The 23,550-nt window shown below is 34.2% G+C and overlaps 5 protein-coding genes across 11 annotated transcripts; 1 reads left to right on the forward strand and 4 right to left on the reverse strand.

The window, feature by feature from the left end:
- Positions 1 to 391: 391 nt before the first annotated feature.
- Positions 392 to 6,614, reverse strand: Etf-qo (electron transfer flavoprotein-ubiquinone oxidoreductase). 3 transcript variants are annotated; one of them, XM_076782773.1, is made up of 9 exons: positions 6,408 to 6,614; positions 5,615 to 6,288; positions 5,373 to 5,475; positions 4,813 to 5,161; positions 4,427 to 4,733; positions 3,791 to 4,032; positions 3,327 to 3,721; positions 3,034 to 3,255; positions 392 to 1,466 (listed from the first exon to the last, which is right to left on the reverse strand). In XM_076782773.1, exons 2-9 carry the CDS (start codon positions 5,615 to 5,617, stop codon positions 1,303 to 1,305), a joined length of 1,785 nt encoding a protein of 594 aa, XP_076638888.1. In that variant the 5' UTR covers positions 5,618 to 6,288; positions 6,408 to 6,614; the 3' UTR covers positions 392 to 1,302. The 3 variants fall into 3 exon arrangements, with proteins under 3 accessions (XP_076638888.1, XP_076638889.1, XP_076638887.1); XM_076782774.1 differs by lacking the exon at positions 5,615 to 6,288; XM_076782772.1 differs by lacking the exon at positions 5,615 to 6,288 and having other exon boundaries at positions 5,373 to 5,480.
- Positions 6,615 to 7,334: 720 nt separating this feature from the next.
- Positions 7,335 to 8,423, forward strand: LOC143348366 (mitochondrial import inner membrane translocase subunit Tim29). The gene is made up of 3 exons (XM_076778496.1): positions 7,335 to 7,674; positions 7,757 to 7,858; positions 7,972 to 8,423. Exons 1-3 carry the CDS (start codon positions 7,536 to 7,538, stop codon positions 8,361 to 8,363), a joined length of 633 nt encoding a protein of 210 aa, XP_076634611.1. The 5' UTR covers positions 7,335 to 7,535; the 3' UTR covers positions 8,364 to 8,423.
- A 115-nt stretch (positions 8,424 to 8,538) lies between these two features.
- Agbe (1,4-alpha-glucan-branching enzyme) lies at positions 8,539 to 13,565 on the reverse strand. Its single transcript, XM_076778436.1, has 10 exons — positions 13,293 to 13,565; positions 12,901 to 13,070; positions 12,517 to 12,758; positions 11,669 to 11,878; positions 10,461 to 10,768; positions 10,186 to 10,386; positions 9,679 to 10,031; positions 9,411 to 9,595; positions 9,048 to 9,336; positions 8,539 to 8,757 (listed from the first exon to the last, which is right to left on the reverse strand). Exons 1-10 carry the CDS (start codon positions 13,403 to 13,405, stop codon positions 8,750 to 8,752), a joined length of 2,079 nt encoding a protein of 692 aa, XP_076634551.1. The 5' UTR covers positions 13,406 to 13,565; the 3' UTR covers positions 8,539 to 8,749.
- A 492-nt stretch (positions 13,566 to 14,057) lies between these two features.
- Schlank (ceramide synthase schlank) lies at positions 14,058 to 17,929 on the reverse strand. 5 transcript variants are annotated; one of them, XM_076778486.1, is made up of 9 exons: positions 17,646 to 17,929; positions 17,181 to 17,275; positions 16,869 to 17,104; positions 16,443 to 16,560; positions 16,095 to 16,207; positions 15,642 to 15,972; positions 15,430 to 15,548; positions 15,130 to 15,274; positions 14,058 to 15,054 (listed from the first exon to the last, which is right to left on the reverse strand). In XM_076778486.1, the coding sequence occupies exons 3-9, from the start codon at positions 17,045 to 17,047 to the stop codon at positions 14,932 to 14,934; spliced, it is 1,128 nt and encodes a 375-aa protein (XP_076634601.1). In that variant the 5' UTR covers positions 17,048 to 17,104; positions 17,181 to 17,275; positions 17,646 to 17,929; the 3' UTR covers positions 14,058 to 14,931. The 5 variants fall into 5 exon arrangements, with proteins under 5 accessions (XP_076634601.1, XP_076634594.1, XP_076634586.1 ...); XM_076778479.1 differs by having other exon boundaries at positions 16,869 to 17,058; positions 17,149 to 17,275; XM_076778471.1 differs by having other exon boundaries at positions 17,181 to 17,382.
- A 226-nt stretch (positions 17,930 to 18,155) lies between these two features.
- LOC143350994 (beta-1,4-glucuronyltransferase 1) lies at positions 18,156 to 21,698 on the reverse strand. The gene is made up of 4 exons (XM_076782785.1): positions 20,684 to 21,698; positions 19,729 to 20,117; positions 19,354 to 19,555; positions 18,156 to 19,126 (listed from the first exon to the last, which is right to left on the reverse strand). Exons 1-4 carry the CDS (start codon positions 21,230 to 21,232, stop codon positions 18,914 to 18,916), a joined length of 1,353 nt encoding a protein of 450 aa, XP_076638900.1. The 5' UTR covers positions 21,233 to 21,698; the 3' UTR covers positions 18,156 to 18,913.
- Positions 21,699 to 23,550: the final 1,852 nt, after the last annotated feature.

Consider the following 23,550-nt stretch of genomic DNA (forward strand, 5'->3'; position numbering starts at 1 on the left):
ATTCAAAATATGTGTACATTCGTGTCAGAATGATGAATGGGAAAATGGAGATTCTTATCCATACTACATTACAAGTGCAAACTGATATTACAAAAAATGTCATTCCGCAAGAGTTATTTAAAATTTATTGTATAAATTTTACTAAAGATTCTTCGTAATAAAAGTATTTGTTAGTAGTGTGACTAGTGTTCTGTTTACGTGTTTCTTTAAACTGTACGTAATCAAATCAAATTGATATTAATTGTATAATTGGTATTATATATAAGAAGAGCCAAACAACTATATTTAATGGTAACAGTGGGAAAACAAGTGCATTTATTGATAGAATGTAGTACGAGGAAAATGCATTACATCATCCTTATAAAAAGAATCAAAAAAAATAACACCTGCGATCATTTATTTAGTATATATTCTGTCAGACATTATTACATTATTTAGATACATTTATTCTTGTGTATAATTGTATGTGCAAACAAAGTCTCATATTTAATTTCATATTATACAATATTTTATATAAATTTGGAGAAATATAACGCATACAAAAATTTTAATAGATAAATTGTACGAAGATCAACGGAAGAATATATATAAAATTGTATCTAAAATTATGGAAAACATACGTTCCCTTTAAAAAATATTTTTTTCTTACCAAATCATTTATTTTTCAATTCGCTTTAAATACGTATAACACAGTAATCATTATTCCAACAGATGACAAATCTGTTGAATTTTACTAATATGCAGACAAATTGAAAATTCACGTACGTATAAGGTAAATTAATGGCAGTGAGCAGTACTAATTATCTAACCCATTTAAATAATATTAATAATATTCCATTTAAAAATAGACACTTCGTTATCAAAAATGATCTATTATCCTTTACATTTATGTCTTTTATACAGAATTTTTTTAAGCGTCGATAAAATATTTTTGTTACAATGTGAACTATATTTCTCATACTTTCAGTATGTATAAAAAATACGCTTTTATCAACGTAAACGCATTATATATTTTCTTGTTAGATAAAGTTATCCATTCGTTTAAATTTAATTCATAAGCCGACACATTGCTCGTGCCTTTTTCAAAGTATATTAAAATATTAAATATTCCATCTATTTGACAACATTGACTGCTTTGATCGTTAGCACCGATTTGAATGTATATTTCATTTATACAGTAAAATTGATAATAAAAAAATAGTTTTATATTATTACATCTTCGAAGACATGTATAAACATTTTTCATTATCGTAAAAAAATATAATTTGCAAATATAACATTACGAAGACCAACAATTGAAATTTACATTCCATTATACGCGGGACCACCACCGCCTTCTGGTACAACCCAGTTGATATTTTGACTCGGATCTTTAATATCACACGTTTTACAATGAATGCAATTTTGTGCATTAATTTGCAGTCTCTCCCCCTCCCCGGACTCTAGTGGTACAAACTCATATACACCTGAAATAAATAACAGTTAACTGAAACACGCCTCCCACCTTCCTATTGCGAACATTTTATTCGTAGCGAAAATCTTCATTATTTACATTAAAAACATTAGGTGTAGGGATCATTTAAATTGGAATTGTTATTTAATAATCTACATATAGCGTTACTATCGTTATCCATTGAAATTTCCCTTGCTATTATATATTTTGAAAAATTTAACGTGTTATTACCGCCCCTATAAAAAATATAATCGTCTAAAAATGTTGTTCACCACCGTATGGGAGTTTCAAGCGTCTAACGAACGTTAAATATTATTCTTTTGAAGACTTTCAGAGTTTCGCTTCAAAGGTCAAATTGTGCCCTCCGCCAGACAGTCGATAACCTGCTCCCCACCACTTTCCAGGCATTCGAATTGTCCTGTAGGGAAACAGCTCCCCATCAAGCTCCTCCCTGTTTCCCCGACGACGAGTCTCCGAAAAGGAAGAAGCCGTTCCGCGAGGAAAATAGAAAGAAGATGGAGTGCAGAAAAATACCAAGGGTGGCGAGAGAGGATAGCGCCGCGACAGACATATAAATTTCTCTCCCTTGAAAATGCTAACGCGTATTGCTATATTTTCGCGTTAAGAACACTGCCGAGTAGACAACGAAGCGGTCAATTTATTCCTCTATCAATTACCACATTCCACCGTTTCCACGGAACGTCGACCAAGAAGCTTTTCGATCTTTTCGACTAAAAATAGTTTAATTCGCGAGTGTTCTAGAGACGAATAGGAAAGGGTACATTCCGCGGCAAGGTTGTCGGCCACAGATACGTGCACTCCGAATTCGTGAGGTGTGCTCGGTCGAGGGTAGTCTAGCCATGAGGGGTATCCGGATAGCTCAAGTTCAAGGACACATCGGTCGATAAACCCAGACGAGATTCTAGGGGGGAGAAGAAAAGGAGCAAAAGATAGGAACGAGAGACGGTAGTAGGGAGATAAAGTAGAACTGGCGGTTCTAATGGAGATGTTGAGGAGCAAAGGATACTTGCTTCGATACAAAATTACCGTTTTCACGAATTTTCTTATTTTTTTACAACACGGATCTTCGAAAGAAAAATTTGAAAAGATGCATTTGATTTTTTTTCGAAATTTTTCGCGGGACAAAATGGGGAAAATTTGCCAGAAACGTTGCCCTTTAATCCCTTCACCTCGCCCCAAATCGAAACATAGAATTGAGACTTGGTATAAAATGGTTTCTTTTTTTAAACTATCGTTGAGTTTGGCTTGGGGGCACTTTTGATCATCTTAAGAGGGTATTTTGGATCCGGAAGTTTGAAAAATCAATTTCTTTTTCAAGTTTCTTAAAAGTACACGTCTCTTTAAGCTTATCTTTTTAACTGGTGTGCATGATATCTCAAATTCTAGTTGACCGAATGGCTTGAAATTATGTTATTGTAATAATAGAAAGAGTAAATAATATGCAAATTACTTGTTATTACTTGTAAATGAATAACGGTAACCGAGAAAAAAATCACTAATATATTAAGTTTGTAATACTTTTTAAAATATGTGTACTTAAATTCGAATTTATTACTTACCAGCAGGGCAAAATCGACCTTCTGGACCAGCGAACGCCTCTAAATTTTTTCTTACCGGGACAGTATCGTCAGCCAAGGTGAGGTGGGGTGGCTGATCGCCTTCGTGATTTGTACCTGTAAGAGCCACTGACGATAACAAATCAAAAGACACTTCATTATCTGGTTTAGGATATTCGATCGGTGTACACTCGGATGCCAGTTTCAGTTTTTTGTAGTCCGGGCCTGTGAACAGTATAATTTCTAATGAGAAATGAAACTTCGTGTTTCCATTTACTTTTATTCGAATATCTTACCGCCGTGAGATAAAGTCCATGGCTCTCGACCTCCGATTACCATCGAAAATCCAGAATATATCAAACCCCCGTAAAGACCGAGACTCGTATGGAAGCTGGGCCTTATGTTTCTAACAGCTTTCAATTCCTTATAAATCCAACTGTTTTTTATTTTGTCGGTATAAGTTTTTGGTTCTATGCCTTTGGTAGGCGATGGATTATTTTCCGAGTCAATTATGGCCTCAACGGCACTTTCTGCTGCGAGCATACCGCTTTTCATAGCGTTATGCGTTCCTTTAACTTTAGGAACATTTAAAAATCCTGCTGTACAACCCACGAGACAACCCCCAGGGAATTGAAGTTTAGGGATAGATTGTAAACCACCTTCTACCAAAGCTCTTGCTCCATATGCTACTCTAAAGTAACGATCAAAGATTCTAAAGTAAAAGATAAAAAGAGGAATTTGCTTAAATGTATTGATTTACCTTTTTCCTCCTTCAAGGACTGGTCTAATGCTTGGGTGTTGTTTAAATCTTTGAAATTCTTTAAACGGATGTATGTAAGGATTAGAATAATCTAACCCAATAACAAAACCTATGGCAACAAGGGGTGTATCTTCGTTAAGATGATATAAGAAGGAGCCGCCGTACGTATTTTTCGACAGTGGCCAACCTACTGTATGTTCAACAGTACCAGGTCTGTGTTTCTTTGGATCAATTTCCCAGATCTAAGCGGAAACATTTCTACTATACATTCTTCAAATTTCTATTACCCCTTTCGCTTCAAGAAACGTGTACACAATTTTATACTTATGTTACATTTGTTAAGTTAGTTGAAAGTAACGTAAATTGTGTGATGTTTGGACACGTTTTAATCGCGAGAATCCCAGCAATCCGTTGGTATGATTTACTAATAGGTAAAATGAAAATTGCGGAAAGTAAAATATTTCCTTACCTGCTCTACTTGGTCAGGTTTCGTTGAGTGGTGGGGGAAGAGTGGGGATAGATCGTAGAAATTCAACCGTGGTCTACTGTATTGATATGTCGTATATTCCATTCGCAAAGATCGTATTTTATTACAAGCATGCCGAAGCGAAAGGGTTGAAAAAATATCGAACTTACCTCCTTTAATCCTATACCATAAGTCTGAGGCTCACAGTCTTTTCTGAGGTCCAGTTTCTTCGAAATTTGTTTTGTAAGATGACCGTGACAACCCTCGGCAAAAATTGTACATTTAGCGTGCAGTTCCATTCCTCGTTCGAAGGTATCCTTTGGAGAGCCGTCTTTCGCAATGCCAACATCATTCGTGGCTATTCCTTTAACAGATCCATCTTCATGATATAGTATTTCTGCCGCAGCATATCCAGGATACAACTCCACTCCTGCAGCTTCTGCTTGTTGTCCGAGCCAGTTCACGACATGGCCCAATCTGTGCAAAATAATAACTAGACAAAAGATATTCTTAGATACTTGTTTATATAACTAACCGTACTATCTAATTTTCTTACCTGACTACGTAGTTTCCATGATTGTACATTGGCATTCCTTTCAAAATTGGTATCGATATCCTGCCTTTTTCAGTGAGAAACGCGAATTTATCTTCGGTGACAGGAGTCTTTAAGGGTGCATCCAATTCTTTCCAGTTTGGTAGTAGTTCGTTCAAAGCAATCGGATCCAAGCAAGCTCCACTAAGAATATGACCACCGATAGTGGCAGCCTTTTCAACGACTGTAACTCTAAGTTCTTTTCCGTGCATCTCTGCTAGTTTACGTGCCTGAATAGCTGCAGACAGTCCAGCTGGACCACCACCAACAATTAGTATATCGCACTCGTCCACGTACCTTTCCATGTTCACATCTATGAAACATATTTAATGCTTTATACAAATGACATCAATGGACACTTTTATATTTAATTTTGTAACCCTTTCAATAATATCTGATATACTGTTAGTTTCTAATGCAAGTTATATTAGATGTTAATTGAACCTAAATTTCGGAAGTCAAGGTCATCTGGACAAGGTTACAGTTAGTATGGAAAGGGTTAGAATATTTGTGGAATAAATTACCTTTCCATCTTGGATCCGTTTCTCTTGGTACAACCGTGTAGTGTGTCGTGATTTTTTGAAATTTTTCTTGAGAATAGGCTCTTCGCAAAATCAATTGCCACCTCTGTACTGCCAAAAGATATAAATGTGGTTAAAGATTCATGAGACTGATTCAATATTATAAGACAAAAAAGAATTCGATATTTTCAGATCGTTTTTTATTGTTTGATAGCATATTTTGGGATGTTGAAAATATACGATACCATTTAAGGATTAAAGGTAGTTACATAAAATAACCTAAAAACCATAAGAAACACAAGATAGGTTTATTCTGCTGTCTCTATCCATTGTACGATTATTTACAACTGTATAAGAAAGAAAACCTATATCTGAACCTCATAATGTGTTTATTATGTTTTTTACATGTTTTATCATTTTTTTACAGTACGAATATTTCGCAGATAAAAACCAAATTATATCCTTTAAAATGTAATATTCTTGCGCATTACATTCTGTATCACGTGTAATTTGACAAGTGTTAATTATACCGATAATATCAGTAAAAAACAAACATAAATATATCGTTTAAAAATATATTAAAACATCTTATAAGTGGATGGTTTACCCTCAAACGGAGTTATATTTTTCAAGAATAAAATGTTTATACATATCATAAGAGCAAAGTTCACCTATCTTACGTGTATTATGCGATAATCTGACATACATCTTTTGCATCGTTAATTTATTATAAAATTGTATTTATGAAATCTGAATTTATAAAAGTTATAAAGATATATCGTTTCAAAGAATGCCTTATAAAATACTTTCAATCATTTAATGATACAAATTTGACAAGCGAATGTACAATATAGCATGCATGTGATCGATCATTTTGAGAAAAAATTTGTCTTCTTTATTTATATCATGTTTGGTTGACCTACAATTAGACATATCGAATTAATTTATTATCACACCAAGAATTTCGATAATAGTATAACAATACAATATGAAACGTCAACTTCTATTGAGTACTGATAGTGTTATCAACGAACTTACGACTATTCCATGGATTAAATATCGCTCGAGCCATAACTGCGCGTCAACAATGAATGGTTTGTGATCTAAATTATTGTACCGGTCAACTATATTCCGTTAATCATTATCAGCTGTTGTTACCAGGGGGCCTATGTTACGCAGAGATGCCAGATTGAACACCGAATGCACTACTCACACTATGCCAGATCACGCGTACATGAACTCGTAGAATTTAGGAAAGTTGACAAAGGCAAACAGACACATGCTCTCTTTCTTGATTCTCCGAAGTTACCCGAAGTAATTTCGGACCGCCTCGTGCGAGTCGAGAGAGCCGCCTAAGTTGCGTGGAATAGTTCGTTATTTTCAACGATAGATGGCGCTTATTTTTCGACCTCAAACCCCCTGGTGCTAAAACGCCCAAGTTTGTCGTGGAATAGTTCGCTATCTTCAACGCTAGATGGCGCTTCTTTTTCGACCTCAAACCCCCTGGTGCTAAAACGCCCAAGTTTGTCGTGGAATAGTTCGTATCGTCCTCGCTAGATGGATTTCTCGACAAACTTGGGCGTTTTAGCACCAGGGGGTTTGAGGTCGGTAAATTCGCGCCATCTAGCGCTGAAGGTAACGAACTATTCCACGACAAACTTGAGCGTTTTAGCACCAGGGGGTTTGAGGTCGAAAAATAAGCGCCATCTAGCGTTGAAAATAATGAACTATTCCACGCAAACTTGGGCGGCTCTTTCGACTTCCAGGAGGCGGTTCGAAATTACTTCGGGTAGCTTCAGAGAATCGAGAATGAGAGCATGTGTCAGTTTGCCTTTGTCAACTTTCCTAAACTCTTCGAGCTCACGTACGCGTTATCTGGCATAGTGTGAATAGTGCACCCGGTGCTTAATCTGGCATCTTTGATGTTACGTGTGCTTGACCCCCACAATGATGTCTCAAATAAAGAAAAAAGGGCGCCATACAAGTGGCGCATGCAGTGTTTTCTCAAATATGGCGGCGTCTACATTAACACAACTCGGCCAATGCCGTATCCAGCATAAAGAAATCTAGCTGTAACGTGAACACGTTTTACTTTTGAATTAAAAATGCATATTTTGAATGACATTTATAATCATCGAAGATTACTAATATAGTTTTGCGATCAACATGAGCTACGGACAGTTTAATCGACTTCTAAAATATAAATTCTCTTCAAAATTAACAAATTATGTCACTAATGTTTATATGAAAGCAAAGAATTTTGAAACTCCAGAAAAGCTGAAAGGAACATTTCTCGAACGATGGGGTGAATAATTTTTAAGCGCGGTGTAAAGTAAATATAATGTGAATCAAATATGTTATTTGATTTAATACATTTCTGTTTACAGGAAAATACTGGAAGAATGTTTATATAGATTACAAAAGTGTAGCAGAAGGTGTTGCTCAAGATTGTAAAGAGCGTCCGATACGAGCCTCTACATATGCTTTTAGTATGTTACATGGTTTTTATGCATTTTTTGACTTCTAGATTAATTTTTTGCAGTTTGGTGAAAAACTACAGGAAATCTCCTATACATTAAAAATTAATAACTTGTTCCATTAGTTACAGCACTATGTGTATATATGAACAAATATAAACCAGATGAATGTTCCTTCAGAGAACATTTATTACAATATACTATGAAAGTAATGCAAGTAGGAGAATCTGTACGCAATCCCATATCTGAACATCATGTAAAGTGGTTAGGACAATGCTACAGCGAAGGTATTGTACGACAACTAAATTTGGGTTTAATTACTATTATTTGGTTAGATAACTATGATAAAGCATGTACCTTGTATAAAGCTATTTGCCCTCATTTAAAACCTCGATATTTAACATTTCATCAAAGGGTCGTAGATGTGGGATGTTTAGACAAATGGTGGGTTTTAGAAAGTAAAATGAAAGATTACGATATAAATGATGTAGAATTCAGTAATGTAACATATGAATAAAATGTTTAATATAAAACAGGAGTAAATTAATAAAAAGTTAAATAAATTTTTCGCAATAACATCATCACAATATCGCAAGATCACAAACAATAATCACACAAATTTTACAAATCCAATCCATTGTATTTATTGAATTAAGTTATACATAGCTGTAGTAAGTTGTACATAATTTGTAATAAGAGTATTATTTAGTGAACACATACAGTATTAAGTATTATTTGATTCAAAAATGTCAGATATCTATTTTATCATTTATACTTTTCCTTTAATTTCAATAATTTCTAATGAAATATTAATGAAAAACTTTGGTATAAAAATAGTTTTTTTTTTATTTATACATAGTAACTTTATATCAGTCCTTGTTTGATCATGATCATAACAATTACTCACGTTTCTAAAAATAAGACAGTAATTAATTATCAGTAGTATAAATCAGGGACTTAATACCGGTATTTTGCCAGCAAATTATACCAAAACCAAGACACGCGTATTACCAAAAACCAAAAGAAATACCGGTATTCGGTGAACTCGGTATTTTCATATAGCGTATGGTGTCATATCGATATATCTGTATTTCGGATTCTATAAAAGTTATGAAGGTGTAACAAAAAAATTAACGGTAAAATACCGATATACGTCCCTTGTATAAATAATCAACAGGTAATGATATTAGAATAAATTTACCTCGGACGTAGACAATAGCGGTACGACAAGGAATGTAAATCATCATTCTATTTGAATAGTCCGAAAACGGTTCTGGCTTAGTAAAATGTTTCACGTTATTATCGACACGACTTTCGCCACCAAACTCCTTATCATCGCTACATAAAATAGCCTTATACGTTCCTGGCGTCTTTACTGCAATAGCATAATCAGGAAACGACTTTACTGAATGAAAATTGAAGACAAATGTAAGTTCTGCCCGATCGAAGACAACTACTTTGTCGTCTTCGTGTTTCCAACTCACGTATGCCTGTGTACAAAAAAATATTTTTTTTATGAAAATATACAAGTATTTTTAAATACAAATGTATGTTTAAACTTTACAGGGTTAGCGTGCAACCATCCATATTTTTCTTCGAGATTATTTACAGCACGATCCCAATTGTTCATGAATTTATATTTTAACATTTCGTCGTCTACTAAATTCCATTGTCGCCTAGCATAGTGGTAACTATCTCCATTACCAGCTCGAGGAAAATCCAACCATTCAGGATGGCCAAATTCATTACCTTCAAATTTATATATCTTAAAATTAATTGTCAAAATATTAAAAATATTTATAGCGTATTATCTGTATCATTTTAAAATTAACCTATGAAATTTAAGTAAGCTTCTCCTCCTAGAGCATGCGTGATTAACGTAATAAGATTGTGAAGAGCAATTCCACGGTCGATAATTGCACTGGGCGAACTTAGTACACTCATGTGCGTATACATTTCCTTATCCATAAGCCAAAACGCAATTGTTTTATCGCCTACAAGAGCTTGATCATGAGATTCTGAATAAGCTACTGTTTTCTCCATCCACCTGCGATTACTTAATGTCCAACAAATATCTCCAACTTTCCAGTCTTCATCTTTCACTTCTTTTAAAAGTTTGATCCATTTATCAGGAATAGCCATAGCTAATCGATAATCAAATCCTACGCCACCTTCGGCGACGGGCCTTCAATATTAATGAAAAGTAATTACTTATTAATTTACACTAAAATATTCCTATACTAAAATGCGAAATAACTGAAGGCCTGTAACTTAACATAAATTTTCAACCCCTTACACTATGATTTAAGTCGCGACGCACAGTGTGTATACTATTGTACCTGCAAATTCCGGGCATTCCACTAACATCTTCCGCTATTGTCGTGATTTCTGGATATAGATAATGTAACATATGATTCGCGAGCATTAAGTATACGACGCCTTGAACGTCAACGTTAAGACCATAATATTCATCATAATGACCACTGAAACCTTGTCCAGCACCTCTTGAGTGGTACAATATTGATGTTACACCATCAAACCTACATATTATGTTATGTATAAACAAATAATGTAAATCCTATACTATGACAAGCGAATTTTAATGCTTGCATACCTATATCCATCAAAACCATACTCCTCAATATACCACCGTAAATTGGAAAGTAGAAATCGTAATACTTCGTATTCTCCATAATTAAAGAGTCTACTATCCCAAAGCGGATGTTGACCGCGATTACCAGAATGAAAGAAACAACTATCAGTACCGTCAAACATATTTAATCCGTCCAAAGTATTCTTTGAAGCATGCGAATGTACTACATCCAATAAAACATATAGACCATGTTTATGTGCTGTATCTATTAACTCCTTTAATTCTTCTGGTGTACCATAGCGAGATGAAACAGCATAGAAGGAAGTTACCTTATTAAGTTTAATTAAACATATATATAAGTACATGTGCCCAAATATTCTTTATTAGCATTAAAAACTTAGGCAGATATAAATTTTTCTAATTCAATATAAAGTCTTATACAGGGTGTTCGACCACCCCTGGGAAAAATTTTAATGGGAGATTTTAGAGGCCAAAATAAAACGAAAATCAAGAATACCAATTTGTTGATTGAGGCTTCGTTTAAAAGTTATTAACGTTTAAAGTTCCGCCTGTAGAACAACAATTTGCGAATAGCTGCGTACGCGTGATAGTGATTCTACTCAAAAAACTGTAAGGCTATCGATCTATCGATCGTCACTAAGCAGGTTTCTCATGCTGAGTGAGAATCACTATCGTGCGCACATAACTGTACGCAGGTTGCCTATCTACAGGCGCAACTTTAAACACTGATAACTTTTTAACGAAGTCTTTATCAACAAATTGGTATTCTTGATTTTCGTATTATTTTGGCCTCTAGAATCATCCATTAAAATTTTTCCCAGAGGTGGCCGAACATGTATAGAGAGCAAAGTTGAATAAATGCATTTATAAAGTAGATGAATCGGTTCTAATTATAGAAACAGCCCGAGTTGGTTGTCAAACGTAGAAAAGGACGGCAAATAAAAAAGAAAGAGATCGTTCTCGGCTACCGAACTTTGTGGTGTAACAAAGGGAATCTGCTCTCAGTAATGGGGATAACGAACGGACATTTATGCTGTAGATCAGTCAGAGCACTTATTCAACTTTCACTGTAGAGAGAGTTTACAAAAATAGAAGAGAAATTGTATTATCAAACGACAGTTCTGCATAAAGGATTCAACTTTTTTCTCTGTTTTGTTATACTATGCGTTGCTAAGAAGGTTTACTTCCTATAAATACATAATTCATACCTGATATCCAAAGCTGGCATAATAAGCATGTTCCATAATAGCCATTAATTGTATAGTATTGTAACCTTGTCTTACAATACGCGGAATTAGATTTTTAGCAAATTCTAAATATGTGCCAACTTTTAATTCTTGAGTCGCAATACCGACGTGGCATTCATAAATTCTAAGACTTTCTGGTTTCTTTGGCTTAGGGTACTTAAACTTATAAACCTATCAACAGATATCATTTTAAATGTATTTGTACACGAGAATGAAATTTGTTCGACTTTATTTTATTAGATAATATGCATAATAAAGATTTCTCATCCATTCAAAGAGAAATTACTTTTCTCGATTCGCGTTTATATTATTTTAAAGAATAAGTACTCTAATTACGTGTAAATATATTTCGAAAAAAGAAGCCACCTGACGACCCTAAATATTTCTACAATATTTTGTGTGTAAAAAGTGTATTAAGAAAATATTATTTGTTACAAACAGGCAAATATTATGATAAGCTTGATTTTTTCTTAAGGTCACAGATTTCGAATTTTAAGGTTATCAACATTTTATCAAATGAGACGGTACATTTTTATTGGTTGTATTGTAACTGACAAAATCGCAAATTCATGCATGGTATGTTATTCTTTAAATAACTTTTGAAGGAAAACACAAAGCAACAACCAATTTCAACATTATTGATTTGTTATTACTTTCAAATACTGCTTCATCTTTATAAACATGACTTTATAGAACAGCATTAACCATCTGAGTACTAGAGATCATTCCAAAAACCATACCAAAGAACTTTATGTGTGTGTGTGTATGTGTTAAGTTAAATAAATATATATATTTGTATTTTTACATACATTTTCAGTTGATGGACACCATACACGTTGTTTATATGTAGCAGATTCAGCCCGATTTTGTGTAACATATGTAGCCCAAGGGCTCAGTCTTTCTAACAATTCATTATTATGATTCTTGACAATTATTTTAACTTCTGAAAGGTGCTTTATAGGACAACTACCATCAGGAAGAGGAGCTAAATGCAATTCCCACTTGCCATATTCTAATTTTTTATATGAATTAAGTGTTTTATTCCAGTTATCTAATAATAAAAAAACAAAATATATATTAGGCATATGCAAACAAAATTATTTTTTTGCAAAAGTGTTAGAGCAAGCAATAACAAAAAGACCATATCAATGGGTAATCAGTTGGTTAGAAATGTTTAATTTTAAACTACTTACTAAACTCTCCCATTAAAAATAATTCCTGTGCTCCAGGTGCCCATTCTTTTGCAACAACGCTATTGTCTTCTTTAATATGTATTCCAAAAGTTTCATATCCTCTTGAAAACTTATCTAAATTACCAGAACCAGTTTCTATTTTTTCCACGTAATCTTTGAACAATGCATATCTAATAAATAAAATTATTAATTTAATTAAAACAAATACAAAACTAAAACATTATTTAAACAATAAATAATACTTAAACTATAATAGTATGTAATAAAATAAGTACTCTACTTTCAGAAAAATGAACTCTTAAAGCAATTAGAATCATAAGTTGTAAGGATTACTAATTGTTAACTGTAATTTTTTAAGAAACATACGTTTATGTATATAAAAAATACAATACCTTTTGCGAATGTCAGTTTCATATGGTTGTAAATATGGATCTCTTTCTAATAAAGCCTTTAATTCTGGTACTTCGACTTGAGAAGGATCCATACTTGACCACTTTCCTCCCATGTTTATTTTTTCAATTATTTACTCACTTACAAATAGGAAATAATGTTAAAAATTACAACACGGTAAAACACTAAACCCCGCTAAAATTTAAACGACAGTTCAAGGTGACCTTTTTACATATTCGATCATAAAATAAAGCAAGAGTGAGACTAAATAGGAAGGAATGTAACAAAACATAAGCAAACCATTTTTTAAGAGTGGAGGCTCTATGATTCAATATTGTCTATCAAATATGGCGAGTTTACTGAAACAATTGGCGCTAATTTTAAATTTTGAAGTTACTTATTACATCACACATTTCCCACTATTGTTGTTTTACGTTAAAATGAACTTATAAATCAGGAAACAATAAAATTTGTACATACATAAAAAAGAAACATTATTAAGAATGTATTATATATCTACACATATTTTGCTTTATTTGTAATGTATGTAAATAAATTGCTATGTACATTTTTTAATTATTTTTATTCGTATTATATTGAAGATTTCTTTTATAGCCTAATTTTCATATGCGCTCCTTAGCATAAAGTGGAGAATACATTTATTTTAATGTAAGGAACTCTATTTTAATATTATACAAATTAGGTGAATTAAGTATTCCTAGAAAGCTGCATGTATAATAGGGACAATTAATTTTAAACAATTCAACTCATTCGAAATATAATTAGTATTCTTATTCACAAGTTTTAAGACACCGTTTGACATTTATAAAGTATAAGTGAATAAATAATCGCTTTTAAGCATAATCAATTACTAAGCCTTGATAAGACTGAAAAAGTACAGATATTAAATATTTTCCAACTTTGGTCCATCACTTGTTTAATTAAATAATTTGACTATTCGTAAAAAAACATATACAGTAGTGCCCACGTAAGTGACCGCATTTTTGCCCACTTAAATGACCGCGGTTATCCCCACCAATTTTTAGAAGCCAAGCGGCTTTGAACATCGAGCGTGTCGAGCGTAACTTGACGCCGGTCGTTATCGATACATAGAATATATGGTTTCGGATGTCAGCTATTGTATCTCGCTCGCACTTAACCTCTTTCCTTATCTCCGTTGAATTCCGAGAAGTAACCATGTCCACATAAATGGCCGCGGCCGGTCCTGAGCGTGGTCATTTATGTGGGCACTATTGTACCTCTTAAATTTTTAAATAAAATACATATAAATAAATGATACAATTAATAAGAAGAGTAATTCGTAGTTTTTAATGTTCGTTTTTTCGTACTTAATAATACTAAGAGTAATGAATGAACATTTGATGTATGCGAGAAGTGTTTGACTCTCATATATTGTATAAAAGCGCTAAATTGATTCAGAAAATATTAGTAACGATAAAGAAAGTAAATATTTCAAAGGTTCATCACCTGTTTATAACTTTATGAAAGTTGAAGTTTTAAATTACCATTCTACGATAAATGCAAGACTTCGATAGATTTGCTGAAATAAATTAGCGCCTGGCTAAATATTTGGATTCTTGCCTTATTACTGTTACCATAACTATTTGAGAAAGTTATTTGTTAGTGAACTTTTTGTCTTGAATTTTGTTTGGTAATGTAATTTGTAGTATTGTTTAAAGAAGTACTATCCACGCAGGTGTCCGAAACATCTTCGCTACTACTACTACGAATGTCCCCTTCCATCTAAAAAATGGCATATATAAAATAAAAAACATCGAAATTACATTTTAGAAAAAGGTTTACAGCAGTATAACTTACTTGACCAGCATAAAAAGCATTATATGCAATTTTAAGGATTAAATACGTCCAAATCATATGAAGAAGTAGTAATAAAATTAATAGAGAATTAAAAATATAATATGCTGGGAACATTGGTACTATCTTAGGTGCTTCTATCGATGTACTGTAATTATAAAATACAATATAACTAGTTAAAAACATAATTTAATTATATTGAAATATATTAACCCTTTGATGAGTATGGCCGGGCTAAATCACGCCAAATAGCTTATGGCCATACACGTATGAGAGACAATATATGAGATTAATAGAACATACCTATAAATTATCCAAAATGGATAAACTCCGATACGCGTAATAATCCATAGTATTGTGAAAATAACAAATATACAATCACATAATTTTTGATAATTAGCATACTTAGCCATCTTTGCAGCCTAAAAAATATATATATATATACATATTAATATATGTATATAATTTTTAAATTTCATACATATATACTTTAATATGTATGTGCTTATACTTACTTCCAGAAATATGTCTGCTGAATCATGCACTAATAGTACCAATGTACCAATTCTGGTTAAGTTTCCAACCCATGAAAAACACATTAAAATAATAGTGGCAATATGATGGATAAACATTTGCCAAAAGTCTTTTCTTTTGACATCAAAAAATTGGGAGAAACTTAGGGACCAGTAAAATGCCATAGATATCATATAGTACCACCATACATCGTCCGAAACTGGATGATACGGATAATCATAATAACAATAATTTATATCCCACAACCATGGCTTACTCCACAATATAATAAGGCCATAAAGAAAAGAGTACGTATAATACAAACATCTCCAACTGTAAAAAAAATTTTGAACGTACTGAATACTTGAAGACTAAGTTACCTCTATCATATATTATTACACTTTAATAAGTGTAATACAATTTTTAACTAAGTACATTCGAAATAAAATGCTAACCTGTTTTCACAGAACTTTGTAAGTGTAGATGGCTTGTCTTGAGTACGTCTCAATCGCAACCATCTTTCTACTTGTCGTTCTGACCAATCTAATTGTTTAGCCAATCCTAACAGCTTAAAATATATTCATATATTACAAAACAACCAGTAACATTTAATTTTATGTATATATTTTAATTAATAAAACATTTCTTCAATCACATGTATTAAAAGTAGTTTTGTAATACACGAATAACATAAATGGATTTTGTTATTTTATCGATTGTACACACGAAGAAGTTAATTAACAAGCTGACTACCATGGTGGCTCCAAACTTACGTGTCTTTAAAACACTTGGAATAGACTTACCTGTTTATGCTTAATTTTTCTACTAACATAGGCTTTTTCTAATATATCATTTTGAGGTGCTTTTTTTGTTCTTGTATTTTTTATACCAAGAGACCTTCCAAACGGCGCAAAACAATACCTGTAGATCAATTAACAAATTAAATCATATAATGTAACTTGATCAATATTCTAATTCTAAGAATGTAAGATATTTTCATATAATACTGCTTGCTCTATGCATATTGCTTGCTACTTGTGACTGGTCTATATTAATAATTTAATTTACATTGTACACTTAACAAGTCAATTAGAAGATACAATAAGACCGACAGAATGTTTCTGACAACATAATATATGAGTAATAGAACGGATACGGTATAACCTTAGTCTGAGCGAGAACGTTGGAATTATTTCGGAAATGAATGAGAAAGAACGAACAATTATTACCTCTCAAAGGCGTATCTGATTATCAAAAGAATAAGTGCCATAGGTAAAGGATAAATTAAATGTTGATAGTCTGCGTATTTGTTTTCTGAATTTGGTGTGATATCGTCCCATGTTATGTTAGGCGGTAACCAAACATCAGTCGACCAAAAAGCCGACGTGATATTCTTTAATATATTCATCGTCTGAATTCCTACAATTAGTTGTGCACGTTATATTGTAAGTCCATTAATTTCTCTCTAAAAAAAAATCGTTAAACTGAAATGATTAAACGAATACCCACTCAAATCGCTTTGTAGCGCAAACTTCAACTACCTTTCTGCTCCACTCCGAAACGCCACCGCTCGAAGACTGCGCCCGTACACTTGAATACGTCGTTCAATTCCTTCCTCGATTGTTACTTTTCAACCCTGTGTCGCGCGAAATAATAATTCATCAACGAACCGTTCGAACATTTATTTTTTTCGAATCTGATCGTTGACTCTACACTTCGCTGCAGAAGTTAGTACATGTATTGCTGCTGCAGATCAACATATACTTTAGTTACACAACCGTTTCTTGTAAATACACGTTAGAACGTCTATAATCATTCCGATAACAAATGATTCATGGATAACCTCGTCTTTTATCCCGGCAAACCATTCAGTTTTGTCAATAAGAATACGCATTAATGGAATTTTAGCAACGAAGGAAACAACGTATCGCTAAAGTATGTTGAAAATAGTACGAGAATCGTTTCAAGTTATAATAATAATCAAGAAATAATATCATTTTACTTACGCACACAACTGTTTGAGAAACGAATAAATTAACGGGAGGCATCCCACTAGAAACTGTTCGACGCATGTGATATATCTTTATCGTGTAGCGAGGCAATGTTTAAATAAGCAATTTCTCAAAACGGATCAGTACGGAAGACCAATTTGTTTGATTACCTTGTGCTCCACATTTAAATCAAATGAATTTTTATACGTGACTTAGAAGACTTTATAGTAGAACGGTAGATAACGGTTAATTACTTTGTTAGCACATCAAAGAAGGTTATTAGCAAATCAAAGCAGCTGCTGAAATTTTCAAACGTATGAGAAGTTTAATAAAAAGACGTGGGAAAGCTTGCATCGAAGCCCAATGCAGTCACACATTTCCTTTAAGAAATGGCTTCCGTGCGGGCTCCACGTTATATTAAGAAATCGAACAAGGTAAACGTTCATCCGAACACTTTTCATTATTTTTTGTATACTTGTTAATCGATGTTAATCCTCTGTTAATAAAAACATGTCACATGCAAAATTTTGTATTCAGTTTATTTAAACTCGGTTACAAATTTAAACATTACAGCAAATCTAAGAAAATATAGATCGATTACTGCTGCTGATGTATAGGATCTAAACACTTGGTTTTTCGGCGTTTCCTTATCCGTATCAAATAAAAGCAATACGTGAATGTTATACGATTAAATTGAATTTCTTCTAGTTCTTAAACTCATTTGATAAGTTGAATATTCGAGACAACTGTATTTGCATTTTCTTATATTCTGTCCCGATGTAAGTTTAATTTTTTGTTAACAAAAAACGTTCAGTTTTATCGGTTCAAATATTATAAACTATTTAGATAAAATCTATTTAATTCATTTATTCTTGTACAATCTTAATATTGTATAACAGTCGAATTTTTATCTATTTTTAGATTAAACTGATAACATTCTAATATGTACATTCAATTGTATCTGTTTCTTGTATACATATTCAGATCAGTTAGTAAAAACAGTTGTACAATTCTCATTCACGCGCCGTATTTATTAATATTTATACTATCATTATATTCTACATGCAAGTAATTATTTGTAAATATGTATAGGCGTATGTTTTCAATTGATTTACCGTGCGTTATAAAATTTTCGAGAATGAAAATATTGGATGACGCTCGATGTATGGTTTGTAAAAATAATGCCATTAATAAAATAGCAGGGCAACGATCGCGCGTTAGTTAAAAATCTGTCTCGTATCCTGCATCGAAGCAATATTGGATATTTGTATCGTCGTTTAATATCAATGTGCACATTTTCGATTGACGGGATATTGCTTCAATAAGCGCTTAATTACGCGTTGATAGATCTGAGCGTTTCTTTTTTCGTGAGGCCTCAATAATTCTTGTCTCGCTAGATCAACTTTTATTCTCTTTCGTTTAATACCTGGTGTATGGACTAAAAAGGCACCGTCAAGTATAACCAGCCGATAATTTAGAAGACACATCTCGAACATCTACAAGGAGTAAATAAATAAATATTAATACACAGTGATAACATAGCGTTAACTATTGCGAAATTAGAATCGTAACACGTATGTTCGGAATACTATTCTGAACGCGAAACAAATAAATTTCTCATCGCTGTACAAACATTCATAATAGCGTTTACACGAGGCAATATGTATCGATAAAATCTGTATCGTCTAAAAATTTCAGTATTATCGATAATTTCGTATTGCACCTGGCACATTTTATCTTGTCTGCCTTCCCAAGACATATCTTCCGTGTACAAAGGATCGTCGCGTGTTCCAATAAAGATGGGCTCCCACCTATGATGCGGATATTCTCTTTTAGTAAAAATAAGTGGTCTGACTTTGCCTGGGTCTGGTCTAAGCATCCACCTAGTGAGACCAGGAAATCTTTGGCAATGCGAGCAAAGGAACCTACAAAAGGTGAATATTTTTTAAGGAATTTAATATTACCAAACGTCTTGTTTTTAAATATCAACCGATAATAATTCTTTATCTCCAAAATCGTCTAAAATCGACGACGCCAGGTGGTATATAGTATATAATAATAATGTTATCGCTGTACCATTCTATTAGTTTGCACAAACCTATGAAAATATACGGCTGTACCAGCTTTCGTTGCCAAAAGCAGTTGCTTTTTCGTCGAGGGTGGCTGCTTGTGCGCTTCGATCTCAAAAACCGGCACCACGAAAACTACCCCAGTTTTCGGTGACCTGCCGCGTACCATTTCCATAAAACCGGACGCCAGTTTTTCGCTGGGCAAAAGTTCAATGTCCGTTACTAGAACACGGCTGGTGTTCGCCTGCGTTCTGGCCACATTTCTGACCACGTTAATAGGATAAGTCATGCTTCTCTGCTTTCTTTCCGTTCCTGCTTCTCCTCTTTGGAGATCGGACGCGGCACAATCGCCGTGGGTCTTAATCGTTTCGCCCAAAGTCGGCGGACGGGCCGTCGGGAATACCAAATGAACAGAAACCTGCGAAATAACGTAAGTTAGAATCGCAACGCATCGATCCTGTACCTCTACTCCTTCGCAATTAGAGTGTTCTTTATCGTAGTCACTAATTCACAATATAATTTATCTAATTCAATGTACCTATGTCTACCTAATAAATATTTTACAAGCATCGTGAAACGTACTACTTTGCCGAGTTACTATTCGTTTCAAGAAATCAATTTCAATATCGTTTCGATTATGTTCCTGTAATGATAATAATAAAAAAAAAATAATAATCTGTCGAGTAATTTCAACGTACAAAAAGGGCTTTTGCATAATTTGACCGAGATAGCGGATATTTACAAGTCTGCACTCCGGAATCGACCCTTTTCCAGATCGTATTCACCCTTTGTCGAGGTTTTTCTAGAGCCTCGTTTTCTCAGGTATTACGTAACGATGCAAGTGAGATCGATTTGCAAAAGGGTGAACGTTGGATGCAAAAGCCGTGGAGTGGAATGAAAGTCGCGTGAATCGTAATCGAGAATAGCGTTTGAATGTAATCATGCTTCTAGCGACCCGTTCTGACATCGAGTGCATGGGGAAACCTTGTACATTTCGGGTTCGCATCGACAGGCCCGATCGAGGAGAGCAACGGCGGTACCAGCGTCGAGGCCAGGTGTAAAAACGGCCAGACTCAACGGGCCCTCCCATCTCCTGACCAACTCCACGATTCCATAGACATGATCTGCAGTCGCGTGCGTGCAGAGTGTCACCTGGGGCAGCTTGTTCCTCTCCTCGGTTCCAACTAATACAAACGGTAGGACTCTGTAGGGGCTCTTCTCACCGATTTCCGGGCTCCAGGTGACTTTGGACGCCGGATACGATATAACATCCGGTAGACCGTGGTACCATCTGCAAGAACTGTTCCTGGGTTGCAGACCCGCCATGTACGTGCCCGCCACAAACGCCGGCGCTACGGTTTCCGCGCGTTGACGGAGAATCGAATGGCCCTTTGGCGTTAGGACGACGTCGTTACCGATCACTGGAATCGGTTGACCAAACCCACGACCGACCAACAAACGTCCCACCAGGACGAGAAGGAACGTGAACCCTGGCCCAAGCCAGAGCAACAGTCTTCGACCCGAGCAGCGCATCGTTCTCTTGTTCGCACAGACCGCGTTTCTCGATTTTTCGACGATCGTGGTCAAGGAAACGATCTTCCATATTACGAGCGCGATAGATTCATTGAACCTGTGTTTCCACACTGCTGTTCTATGCGGAAGGGCGAGACCGCCAATTATGGATCGATGCGGCGCAAGCGTGCCAAGCCTCAAGGCGACTTACCCAAATTTATAACTTTCGTCTGGACTAAATTTCTTTGATCGTTAAACGCGACAGTTTAAACAGAGAACAACGACGAGCTGGATCTAGTATTTTCGCGCATCGTTTTCTACGATTACTCGACAAATATAGCAACAGTCGCTACGTGTCATAATACAGCAAAGTAACGAAAGTAGCTCGCCTTAGGAAATAATTGTTTCTTAAAAACATGAATTATTGCCGACCAATGCAACGTTCTAATCACCGAGCCTTGGAAGCGAATCATTATGATTTATTTTCGTTCGAAAGAAACTTCACGGACGTAGAACAAACAAACTTAACGGTTACTATTCATCGGATCGTACATGAACTAGTCGTGAACTGAATAATGAACGCTCGAAAGAACATACGATGCTATAAGAACGTACGATCCAAGGTTCTTGAATCTATATTACTTTTTACAATAATATACGTTTGTCTTAATACAATTTTTTATTGAGAAATTTTAATAATATATAACGGTTTGATAAAAAATAAAGTACGCTTCTTGTTTATCGCGAACAAATATTATTGGCAGCCATGAAAAACAACGATCAATTTATCGGGCGGCAATTTTTTATTACAAATACGTTTATAAATTATCTTACGTTTTTATCGCTGCCCAAAGAAACGCGTCTTTATTCTTTGAAACAAAATTCTACTTCGTTTACGTCACATCTGACCACGTTGCGATACCAGATTCTAATGTACGGTTGACCCTCCTATAACAAGGTTAATTCGTTACTTGCTGAAACCGTGTTAAGATATAAAAACATACAAACACAGCGATGATACCGTTCCACAACATGAATTAATATATGTAAAAAAATAAATAATATTATTCCAATGATTTTAAGAGTTCGCGTATTACAATAAAAATGTAACGCTTTAATCAAAGTCGTTTTAATATGGAAGCTGTCGATGTTCATTAAATCGCGCTATATGGAGACCGTATTATAGGAGAGCTATCGTTATAGTTGTAGCGTGTTACATCGGGATCGTGTTTTCAAAGTACGAAGTAATAGGGTCGAGTATGTTTAATCGAAGAAATTAACAGATTCTCGATTTGTAAGATCCGAGGTATGAATGGCGCTTAAAGTCAACGCAATTGATCTCAAGGCTGTGTTCTAATTTTAGTGTACCGATGGGAAACCGTTTACGCTACTACACCTTTCGCCGTAGCATGCAACGCGGCAAATCTATTAAAATTCAATTCTACGGAAGCCAGTAGTTTCCAAATTGTTCCATGAGCCGCATGGACTCTTTGTGTTCGTTCATTTTTCAATCTGAGCGTCTCGTTCCCCAACGCGTGAAACATTTTTAATTTGTTCTGTGACGGTGCGACTTGTGATTAATGTTCGTTAATTGTGATGATCGTGTGTACACAAATTATATTTAAAGTGAACGATCTAGAGGAGCTTAAAAGATCGAGAATTTCTAGAAATTAGAAATAGAAATATTATAGTCTTAATAATTACTCAGCGTTTGTCAACATATAAATTATTTTAAAAAATAAATATAAGCTAGATACACCTATCCCGAACTTATAAGTTTAAATAGTAATATATAAACGTTTATCGGTTCGTATGGAAAGTTACACTCGTACGATAATCGTGTTTTTCCAATTAATTAATAAAAATGTTGTCTTTCACTTCTCACTACGGCGCTTCGATGCTTCGAGTTTAAAAAATAAATACTAGCTTCTTTATCGTACATCAAGCTGCCTACGATTCTAAACATCAGAAATACTAACGTCTGCGTTCGACCTATATTCGAAGTTCTTGAATTTGCTCTGACAGGTATCCTTCAAGCATAGAACAGAAGTTAGATTAGCTTTCTGTTTTGTATGAAAACACGTATTTCGCGTGTCACCCGTCACAATTTTAAGAGAAATATTTTTACGATCCAAAGCTGACGCGTTTCCTGAATATTTCAAGTTTATTGCTCGCTTCAATAATGTTAAATAAATTGAAGAATACAGGTAATTAACGCGTTGATGATTAAAAATTTGTTAAGACTTTAAGAGTTCAAATATTTAGCATACTATGAAAGTATCCGTGTACCCGGGACATTTGCAAACACATGGCACTTGTATAAATTTGAATGTGTAAAC

Source organism: Colletes latitarsis, chromosome 2 (assembly GCF_051014445.1).
Source record: "Colletes latitarsis isolate SP2378_abdomen chromosome 2, iyColLati1, whole genome shotgun sequence".
In the NCBI taxonomy this organism is placed as follows: Eukaryota; Metazoa; Arthropoda; class Insecta; order Hymenoptera; family Colletidae; genus Colletes; species Colletes latitarsis.

Excerpts from the sequence above, each read along its gene's own strand:
- LOC143348366 (XM_076778496.1), top strand. The coding sequence starts at position 7,536 with ATGAGCTACGGACAGTTTAATCGACTTCTAAAATATAAATTCTCTTCA. Across the intron at positions 7,675-7,756 it reads AACATTTCTCGAACGATGGG|GAAAATACTGGAAGAATGTT; the intron begins GTGAATAATTTT and ends TTCTGTTTACAG. Across the intron at positions 7,859-7,971 it reads AGCCTCTACATATGCTTTTA|TTACAGCACTATGTGTATAT; the intron begins GTATGTTACATG and ends TTGTTCCATTAG.
- Etf-qo (XM_076782772.1), bottom strand. The coding sequence starts at position 6,441 with ATGGCTCGAGCGATATTTAATCCATGGAATAGTC. Across the intron at positions 5,481-6,407 it reads ATTTAATCCATGGAATAGTC|TACAGAGGTGGCAATTGATT; the intron begins GTAAGTTCGTTG and ends ATCTTTTGGCAG. Across the intron at positions 4,033-4,426 it reads ATGGTATAGGATTAAAGGAG|ATCTGGGAAATTGATCCAAA; the intron begins GTAAGTTCGATA and ends GTTTCCGCTTAG.
- Agbe (XM_076778436.1), bottom strand. The coding sequence starts at position 13,405 with ATGGGAGGAAAGTGGTCAAGTATGGATCCTTCTCAAGTCGAAGTACCA. Across the intron at positions 10,387-10,460 it reads TATGGTTTTGATGGATATAG|GTTTGATGGTGTAACATCAA; the intron begins GTATGCAAGCAT and ends CATAATATGTAG. Across the intron at positions 9,596-9,678 it reads AGCTTACTTAAATTTCATAG|GTAATGAATTTGGCCATCCT; the intron begins GTTAATTTTAAA and ends ATAAATTTGAAG.
- Schlank (XM_076778486.1), bottom strand. The coding sequence starts at position 17,047 with ATGAATATATTAAAGAATATCACGTCGGCTTTTTGGTCGACTGATGTT. Across the intron at positions 15,973-16,094 it reads ACAAAGTTCTGTGAAAACAG|TTGGAGATGTTTGTATTATA; the intron begins GTTAGCATTTTA and ends TTTTTTTTACAG. Across the intron at positions 15,275-15,429 it reads CCATTTTGGATAATTTATAG|TACATCGATAGAAGCACCTA; the intron begins GTATGTTCTATT and ends TTATAATTACAG.
- LOC143350994 (XM_076782785.1), bottom strand. The coding sequence starts at position 21,232 with ATGCGCTGCTCGGGTCGAAGACTGTTGCTCTGGCTTGGGCCAGGGTTC. Across the intron at positions 20,118-20,683 it reads GCGAACCCGAAATGTACAAG|GTTTCTGTTCATTTGGTATT; the intron begins GTTTCCCCATGC and ends GTTATTTCGCAG. Across the intron at positions 19,127-19,353 it reads GACAAGATAAAATGTGCCAG|ATGTTCGAGATGTGTCTTCT; the intron begins GTGCAATACGAA and ends TACTCCTTGTAG.